The 10,535-nt window shown below is 39.6% G+C and overlaps 1 protein-coding gene across 1 annotated transcript in view; it reads left to right on the top strand.

Annotated features, from left to right (window-relative positions):
• Fbn2 (fibrillin 2) overlaps nucleotides 1-10,535 on the top strand; it is a 282,405-nt gene that overhangs the window by 134,374 nt on the left and 137,496 nt on the right. The window contains exon 8 of the mRNA XM_008841082.2: nucleotides 4,151-4,276. Within this exon, the coding sequence (XP_008839304.1) occupies nucleotides 4,151-4,276 (126 nt within the window). The remainder of the gene's footprint in view (nucleotides 1-4,150; nucleotides 4,277-10,535) is intronic.

Below are 10,535 nucleotides of genomic sequence, written 5' to 3' on the forward strand. Positions count from 1 at the left end.
GAAAATGGATATTTACAGTTTGTCCAAACCAAAACCAGGGAAAGAACCTAATTTTTCTCTCTACTGTACCTATGTCAGTCTTAAAATTCATAGAAAGCTGTAAGAGAAAGAACGGACGATATGTAGTGTTAGGTGTATAACAGTTTATTTTATTTTATTTATTTATTCATTTATTTTATTATTTTTGTTTGTTTGTTTGTTTTGAGACAGGATCTCCCTGTAACCTCAGGTGGCCTGGAACTTGCTATGTAGACCAGGCTAGCCTCAAACTCACTGATATCGACCTGCCTCTGCTTCCTGAGTGCTGGGATTAAAAGTATGTGCCAGCATGCCCAGCAGTGTATGACAGTTTAATCTGTCATTTCCAGGGTGCAGGGCATTAGGTTGCCCTCATTATCAGCAGATCAGGCCCATTCTCCTGCATCTTTACAAAGCTAGCATGAGTTGCAGAGGTACTGGCAAGATGTCCTTGAAACCCAAGCAGAAGACACTGATTTAACCAACCCTAGTCTGCATTGCTGGACTTTCAGCCGTTATAGCTGTTAATTTTAAGTTTTTAGATCAGACTTTCTGCTATTCAAAAACCAAAGCCCCAAACTTACTGAAAATTTTCAAAAACTGTTCAAGACAAGGTGGAAGTGCATTAAGTGTGCAGAGCACAGAGGGCTTCCTGTTCCCATGAATACACATGCAGCCATTGGACACACTTGTTTATACTGAGGCTCTATGTGTTCTTCTTGATAAAAATCATACTTCCAAATCTGATTAGGACAATGGTCTTGAAGAACCAACTGCTAATAGAGCTAAGTACATGTAGCCCTCTGAATGTAAATGTTAATAGTAAATTTAATTGGATGGATAAATATTGAGTATGACTAGACTCAAATGCAAAATATTTTGTTTGTGGGGTTTTAGTTCTGTTATCACGTAGCTCTTTACTTCTTAAAATATGGGGAGTATCTAGCCTAAAAATAATTGAAAAAAATTTCTTCATTAACAGAACTCTCAACTTCTGCCTGGTTTTAGTGTCTGACTATGTTGAAACTAACTTTTTGAAGGTTTCTATCACATTCCAAATGTGTAGTAAATTCTGTATACTAATTTTTCTTGCTGTTTTTGAGACAAGGTCTCCCTGCAGCCCCAGCTGGCGTGGAACTCATTATGTAGACCAGGCTGGGCTTGAACTCTCAGAGAGGTGCCTCTGTCTCCTGAGTGTGGGAATTAAAGGAGTGCCACAATGCCTGGCTACAATAAAATATTCTAACAGAAAACCCCAAATTGACTATCTTAATGTGGGTTTTCCTATGTCCTAGATATTTGTTCCTAAAACAACAGCAACCAAAGAAATGTCAAACATCTTTCAGTTTTCTCTTCTTTCTGTTGTCAAGGATAGTAATTTGGACTAGGATACAAAGTAGTTCTTTATTATGAAGGGAATTGCTTGCAAATAAAAGTTAATGTTCAAATGGAGGGCTTGAGATCTTCTAATTTGAATCAGGCTTAAACTAGCAAAATTCTTGGGTTGTTGGTGTTTTGGATGTGACGAGAATGAAGAACAGGATTCAGCTGGCCACTGGAGCTCCTGGGTCATTTCCTTCTCTTCTCTGTCAACCTCATCCAGAGCTGATTACCCCCGTATTTGTTGGTTGCAGTCTATCTGCTCTAGTTTCATCTGTGTTCTAATCGCACCTCCATTTTACTAAAGTGTAGTGCACTAAGACGTCAGTGTAGGATGTGACAGGTCCTAGTTTGCACACATGGTTTTGTTTTGCTGGATTAAGTCTGATGAGAACTCTGTTACCACATTACACATTTGTTCCTCATTTGTGTGGGCAGTTCACATTAGAATTCTGATCTCTCTTGGGGGATTGGTAGATTCAGATTTATACCTCTGTACCTTCAATGGCTGTTGAACTTCAGATAAAGATAATCGTTCAGAGGATGTCTGAATCTACTAACTTTCTTAAGAACAAACAAAGGGACCTGGAGAGAGAGCTCAACAGTTAAGAGCACTGGCTACTCTTGTAGAGGACCTGAGTTCACTTCCCAGCGCCCACGCAGTGACTGACAACCGTCTATAATTCCAGTTCCAGGGAATCTGATGCACTCTTCTGATCTCCACAACATGGGTACATTTACATACATGCAGGACAATACACTCATAAAGAAACTAATAACAATTTTTTAAAATATTTTATTATTTTTGTTTTATGTGTATGTGTGTATTGCCTGTGGGTAGGTAAGTGCACCCATGTCATGCAAGGGCCACAGAGGACAGAAGAGGCTGTCGGATCCCCTGGAACTGGAGTTATAGACAATTGTTAGCCACCATATGGGTGTTGGGATTCAAACCTGGGTCTCTTCTGCAAGAACAGCCAGTGTTCTTAACCGCTGAGCCATCTCTCCAGCCTAAAGAACATATGAAAGGGAGACACAAGCATATGGTTGCTTCATGTATAACTTATAAGCATGATGCTTGTCAGAATGAATGGGCAAAAAGTAATAACTGGATCAATAAAGGACTGTAACAAAGGGATGCCTAACTTTATTATCTTTTATTTAAAACTTTGATTTGTTAGCATTTATATCTTCCATTCAATATTTTATTTACTTTTTATTGCTTAAGAATTTCGATGGGCTTTAATCAAATCTACTCCTCATTCCCTCCCCTCCAATTCCTCTTTTCACTACCCAACCACTTTTCCCATCCAACTTCATGTGCTGTATTTTTAAACCCACCAAGTCCACTTAGTCTGCCTATGTGTGTATGAGGTAAGGCCATCCACTGGAGTGTGGGTAGCCTCTCAGGCACTACATTCCCGAAGAAAACTGACTCTCCCTCCCCAAGAAGACATCAACTGCCAATAGTTCCTCAGCTGAGGGTGGGACTTCCTGAGCCCCTCCCCTATCCATGCTGGGATTTTGGTGGCTCATGTGCACTCTCAGCTGCTGTGAGTTTCTTGAGCAATGGCCCTGTCATGCCCACAAAATGCTATTTTGCTGCAGATGTCCACTGTCTCTGGTTCTTACAGATGTTCAGTCCGTCTTCTACAATGAGCCATAGGGGAAGGGGGTATAATTGTGAGGCTTAAATGCTTTTTCTTGCATGCTCAATAAAAATGTGGTTATTTTCCCTGCCTTTTAAGTTAAGATATTTTAGAATAATGTGTTTAGAGACAAGAACATAAAAGAAACTAAGGGCTCCCATTTACTTTGATTTTAAATAATTACAATTATGACTTTTATAATTACTCCCTCTGTTTATTAGTCTTTGCTAATCCTGTTTCTTTGAAAAATCTGCCAAAAATTGGACATCCCTTGCAGGGTCTCCCTCCCAGTAGCTTATTTAGTTTTATAAAAGGTATTAACGACCCGTTTCTGCTGTACCTACTTGAAGTTTTATTTGACTTTCCATTTCTCTCTGCTCATGGGAGTTAAAGAAAAATACAGGAAAGCTTATAGAGGTGGTCAGGTTTTCTGCTTTAGGGAAAATTTAGAGAACACAGAACCTTCATGCATGTGAATGGAAGCAGACTCTTTTCAGCATTAAGCTGAGTGGATTAACACAGAGAGGGATACTAGGAAAAGTAGAGACTTCCAGTGCCTTACAGGTTTTCTCCTTGCTATGTTTCTGTATTATTTTAAATTGAAGTTGTTCCCAGAATGTCAAATGCACCCACATTCAAATATAAGTACAAAAACACATCCTAAAGCCAAATAGGAAAAACAAAAACATTTGACACTGTGTTGATTCAAATGACTATTGTAAACATTAGTTATAAATTTGTACATATAGTGGTCTGTATTTTTAAAGGTAATTCCGTATGTGTTTTTTCTAGGAAGATAATTCCCTAGTTGATGGAGAAAGGAAACCACAACTTTGACATCTTTACTTATTTGCTATTTAAATTGCCTTTGGGGGGAAAGGCAATATAGAGTTTTGCTTTAGTTGGCCTTGTTCAACTGCCATGGGAGGTTTCTCTCATCTCAGTTCCCATAGACATGTGTGAGAAATTCCTCAGGCCTGAAACAAGAGTATCTTTCTGGTTATATGATCTGGCCTAATCAACCATGAGAGCTCTCATACATTTGAAATCCTTTTGTTTAATGAAGGTCTTTCTCAGTTATCTTTTCCTTCTTCCCTGATCAGACATTGATGAGTGCAGCGTCATTCCTGGGGTATGTGAAACGGGTGACTGTTCCAACACTGTGGGAAGCTATTTTTGTGTTTGTCCACGTGGATACGTAACCTCGACAGATGGCTCTCGATGCATCGGTAAGCCTTGTATTTTGAAAGCACAATACACTGTTTCTTTATAATGACAGAGCAGCCTAAACAGGTATTAAGATGGCAACGATTATAAAACCATTGGGAAATGCCTGACAGGGTTGTTTGAAAGTGAGCCTTAATGTTATTTAGCATTATTGAGGGACTGATAAACCAGGTACTCCTTGTAAAGTCTTCAGTTTCAGAAGCCATCTGGGTTAGTTTTATGTTGTCAAAATCATGTTTTGAATAAAGAAAGACTTGCTCAGACATTACTCTTGTCCAGCACTGCAGACACAAAGACTTAAAAGCTGCTTGGGGAGACAGAATGTAGTAATTAAAGGTTCTTTTCTTGCTATGAATCATGAATACTGTCACCATCTTATTTACTTAAAACTTGTTTATTCTAGTAAAAATACTTATTACAGAAAAGGAATTGACACCTCTAATTTTGTGTTTCAAACATATTTAAATCAAAGTCAAATATACTTACATGGTCTTCTTTGTTTAGAAGGATGAAACCTCACTTTGCAGTCATGGCATGGGGTCGGTCATCCATAGGGAATACGCCTTAGACTTCTGTCTTATTGTGAGCCCAGCAGTTAGGAAATTTCCTTTCATGTACAATCATGTCATAGCAAGCTACCCTCACATTTCTGTCTTGAGCATTAAGTCTGGCTGGTTCCAATTTAAGCTGAGAATAGCTAGATAGAGAGGGGGAAATATGCACAATTCTCTCCAGCAGCACTCAAGATTCATGTCATGGTGAATCAGAGAAATTAGTGCAGTGCCCAAAGAATGACTGTCCATGATCCAGTGACGGGAGCAGGTGGGGCAACGGTCCTCTCCCCGAGTCTGGCAGTCAGAAGCTCCCTGAGGGTTCTGTAGACCCTAGGGACGGTGCCAAGTGAGCCAGCTCATGAGATGGAACTACAGAGTTAAGGTGACTAGCTAGAAATCTTAGGTCACCAATAAAAGGGCTGTGGCCTGAACCCATTTGATAAATATCCTTATTTATTGGGCCAGTAAGCTTGCTATGGTGATCCAGTGGTGAGCATGAGAGTGATAGATCCTGTCTTCAGAATACCATAATGTAACATGGGTGCTAACAGAACAGTCACAGTAGTCAAAGAGCTATCTTTTGTGAATTGTGTATGATATGGAAGGTATTGCACATCCTCAGTCTCCCGTGCAGAGCTATTAGGCCTCAAGCTGCCAATGCCTCTTTACCTCAGTTAGAGTAAGTGTTCAAAAAATATTCTACCTTATTATTATTATCATTATTATTATTATCATTATTTGGAGAAGGAAAAAACAGTGGATAATTATCCTACACTGTACCCAAGGTTTATGGGTGTTGTTTTTCTTCTCTTTGTTTTAAATAAAACTGGGCTAGGCCTTCCTATTGTTTAAATAAAAATAAAGTTTGTGTCTCTCACCAGGCTTCACCTGGGTGTTCAAAGCCTTTAAGAAGGCCTTGTATTCAAGGTGCATCTCTAAACTTTGACCTCACTATCGCATCTCTCATTGCTAAATGCAATCACATTGTCTTGTCTGCCCACAGTATCATAATTTTTCTCCCCATGTCCATTACAACCACACTCATTGTATAAGCATCAAGTTAGGAATCATTTGTAATAAATAGGTGCTCCTACCACATCCCAGTGTTCTTCTTGGGCAAAATGATTGAGCCCCTTTTATAAAACATTTTTTACTTCTCCCAGATCAGGATTTATTTTCCTCTCATAAGTATTTATTCTTTACCCACTGTCTGGACTCTGAGCTCCTTCCTTAGTCAGCACCCGGATCTCAGGCACCAGGTTGCATCTTGCATACATTTTCTGCTTAGTAAAGGTTTTTGTAACAAATAGGAAAAGCAACAAATGCATAAATGAGATGATATTGGTTGGATAGAGAAGCCTCCTGATGCTTAACATGTCTTTGTATCATTTGGCCTCCTGACGGACAAGATGATGTGCAGAGCTATGGTCCTGAATGCTCAAAAGGCAAAAGGCTGGCTCCAGTAGCCAAGTCCTGAGCTTACCAGAAATCCTGTTCACTTCAGGGCCAATGTTCTATTCCTAGGAACAGAGGGAAGGCACCCCCAACAGGAAAATGGAAAACAGCTCTGAGAGAATAGAAATCCAATGTTAAAATTAAGTAAGCAGCTTAAATTAAAAAACAAAACTACATTTCTTTCTAGTTTGCTTTCTGTTGCTGTAATAATACACTGACCAAAACAAACGTGGGGAGAAAAGGGTTTATTTCAGCTCACAGGCTATTATTGTTCATCATCAAGGAAATCCAAGGCAGGAGCTCAAAGCAGGAACCTGGAGGCAGGAACTGGAGTCAGAGCGTGGAGGAACTGCTTACTGGCTTGCTCACCTGCCTTTGTTATACAGCCAGCCCACCTGACTGACCGGAGCTGGTGGGCCCACCCTGGGCTAGGCCTTCCTATGTCAATTAGCAATCAAGAAAATACCCCACAAACACTTCTACAGGCCAATCTGATGGAGGAAGCTCCTGAGTCAGTGGTCCCTCTTCCCAGGTGTGTCAAGTTGACAACCAAGATTAGTCATCACAAAATATATCTGAAATAAGTACTGTTTTCCATATGTTAGAAAAAAATAAATACAGCATTTTAATGTGCAAGGAGTTTTTTTCTTTTCAAAATCTGAGTATATATTTTCTTAGACTGATCTGAAACTGTCCACTACCTGAACTGTTATTGAGAGTAGCGTGCACTGGGTGCTGCCCTACTTCCTTGTTCTAATTACCCCAGAAATTCCCCATACCATATTGCTATTTTAAAAAGGTAAATATGCCGAGTCTACATCACATTGTAAAGCCTCAGTGAACTTTTTCTCTTATGGGCAGAAGAGTCTCATACTGTTTATGAAGAATTTAACTAGTCATTTCAATTTTAAAATAGCATTATCTTCCCATTTCATTTTATGCAAAATGAAAAAGACAAAATCCTGACTTAATTATTATTTAGAGTGTTAATAGAGGTTTTTAAATATGCAGGAAGAAGATTTTTTTACCTTACAATACTAAACTATGCCAGTTTTAAAAATAGTTGAAGTATAATAATCTTTCTCTTAAAAGCATTTTAATCTTATTATTTAATGAACCTTATGTCATTTTGGAATTCACTACCCTTGGGCATTATTAATACCTAATTTCCATAGTTTAGTACAGTCTCAGAAGAAACATTAGTGACAACAGTGATAAATAAGAATATGTAAGACAGAGAGCAAGCAAATCCAGGCACTGTGCCTGCTGCTGCTCTCACAGAGCCCGCAGGAAACCGAGGCAAGGACTCCACAGTCCCAGTCAGTCAGAGGCAAGCCAAGTTTAGGAACTGAGATTAAGCTTTTAGGAATTCTCACAGTAAAATGATATCAAACTGTTCTAATGCCCTTCCTACAGCTTTGCAGGTTTCACTGTGCTGCCTCACCGGTGGAGTATTTTTGGGAAAACCAAAGGTGAAAACACAATGTGAAGCACGTGTGCACTAAATTACTAACTTTTCAGAGAATATGCACCATTAATCAAAAAAGGGGGAGTGACTGGGGCCAGCAAGATGACTCAGCAGTTAAATACTTCTACACCTGAGTTTGATTCCCAGAGTCCACATAAAGGTGGAAGGAGACAACCAGCCCCACAGAGCTGTCCTCTGACCTCCACAGGTCACCATGGCACACATGCACAGCCACCCCCCCCCCATGCACAACAAGAAATAAAACAAAAATTTTAATGCTGATAATTAAAGTTAAAATCCTCAAGGAAAGGGCTGGGGAGATGGCTCAGTGAACAAAACACATGCTGCATAACCATGAGGACCAGAGTTTAGCTCCCCAGGACCCACTTAAAAGCCTAGCAAGTGCAGCAGCTGCCTGTGATCTCAGCACTCAGGAGGCAGAGACATGGGATGCCCAAGAAAACTGACCAGCCAGACAAGTCAGAATTGGCTAGTTCTGAGTTCAGTGAAAGATTCCGCCTCAGTAAAGTGGGGAGCGATCATGAAGACACCTGACAACAACTTTGGGCTTTCACCCATGTGCGTACACACACACACACACACACACACACACACACGCACGCACACACACAGATATATGTACCTACACATGGAAACACACAGATTATAGGCAAAGCATACACAAGCCAAACTTAGAGTCAAATGTTGAGGAGATGAACACTAATGTAGATGGTGATAATTGGATAGGAGCTGGACCAAGGGGAGGAAGGAAGATTTGCCAAACAAGGGCAGGACTAGAATCCGAAGGTGTCCGTGTAGGCTCAGGAGATGTTGAGCAGAGCTTGATTGGGAAAGAACTGAGTAAGAGACTGGGCAGAAATAAAGCAAAAAGGATGGGCTGAGATTAAGAATCAGATGAGTTTTAACTACTGCTCTGAGCTCCAGGTCGATCGTGAAGGCAGTGAGGGTCCATCATGAGTTCTGAGCAGAACAAGAGATGAGACTCAATGGGGAAGGAGGGATGTGGGGGTGGAGCAAGTACATGAATGTGGAAGAACATCATACAGTGACCTGGCTTGATGGCCATGGTATGTTTATTTCAAAACTCGAAGTAGGAATGTTTTGTATAATGTGTAGCACTCTGTGTCATGCTAGGTGTTGATCTCTGGTCCATGTGTGCATTTGCAAATAAACACTTGATGAAGAACCTGAAATACTTAGAAATGTTTGGTTTAATAAAGCTGTAAGTGGAGTCAAAGATAAGACAATAAATACACTAACTAACTGCTTCACTTCACAGTCATATTACAAAACCTCACAGTCATATTAAGAAGAGCCATGGTACAGGGATACTAGCTTTGGTTAAAACAGTGTCCAAGAAAGAGATGAAGCAGAGAAGAAACGACTGTTTCAAGGGCAGCAGTAATCCTGGTCTCTACTGTGGTTCTGTTCCTTGTTCCTGCTTCAGTTTCTGTCAAATAATGTCAACTTAAAAATGTTTTAGGAAAACTTAAGATCTGCAGAAATGATCCAGGACAACCAGGGCTGGAGCCAGGCCATCAGAGATGTGGACACAGGTGTCCAGTGTCAGGGGACACAATGGCCTCTGTTCACAAGCACCACCTGTCACCAGTATTCTGACCTGGGCTAACCTCCTCTGAGTTTTCTGGCTGAACCCTCCATTTTTTAATGAGGAGCACTCACTCAACACAAGACATATTTATTTCAGGATACAATCTCCAATCATTGACCAAGGTTTCATCACATCACATGATTAGCCATTAGTTTTCTTCAATCAAGTTTAGACTAAATGTCAGACCACAAAACACACTGTGATGATTATACCGTGATTTTATTTTGAAAAAGATTTATGTTTTAATCAGAGGAGATTAATTGCTTCCTCTTTCTGGTGTAAATAAGACTTGTAAACCCTGTTCAAGCAATTTAACATGAGTGATAGATGATTAGACTTCTTTTGCCTACTTTGGGACTATCAGTCTGGCAATTACATGTACACCAAGCGTTAAGGATGATGTGTTTCTGGCTTTTGTGTGCTTTAGACATTAATAATGGCTTGCTTCATAGAATAAATACTCCTAGACCATAGTCATTTCTTCCTGCTACCCTTATAGTCTAACTTTTCTCCCCCCGTGATAACATATTTTAACACAGTGCTTTATAAGGGCTGTGGAATTACAGACTCATACACAGGACTATACTGCACTGGGTTCCTTCTCAATGTGTCTTTTCACAGATCTTAACTACAAGCTCCACTATTCTGTACCTCATACTAGAATATTCTGGTATATTTTGAGTCAAGGTATTGGAAATAGATCATTTGTCTTTTTATGCTATTAGAGGAGACTAATCATAAAGCTAAGGAAGACATTAATGATTTCCGTTCTTGTCCTCCCTTGCTGCCTTTGCTGTCTCACACACAGCCTAGTTTCCAGCAGGGTGTATTACAAGAGGTTTCCATATTGTAGGATAGTGATTATTAATATGTTTTTAAATGTGAAGAGCTCTCTTTAACATCAGAAATGTTTTTCACATTCCCCACATTATGGTAATGATTTCTTAGATAAAATACATGATTCAAAAGCTACTTGATTTTAAACTTTGAAAAAGATCTCCATTTCATTATTAAAATACATAGTTTCATAAAGAAAAATTCATTTTTAATGCAATTGACATTAAGATGTTTGCACATCTGTTTCTAATCTCTATATATCTGATTATTACTAGTCACAGTCAGTTACTTTCTGAGCTCCTTGGCATCTGAGC

The sequence above is a fragment of the Nannospalax galili genome, unplaced genomic scaffold (genome assembly GCF_000622305.1).
Source record: "Nannospalax galili isolate Female #2095 unplaced genomic scaffold, S.galili_v1.0 scaffold490, whole genome shotgun sequence".
In the NCBI taxonomy this organism is placed as follows: domain Eukaryota; kingdom Metazoa; phylum Chordata; class Mammalia; order Rodentia; family Spalacidae; genus Nannospalax; species Nannospalax galili.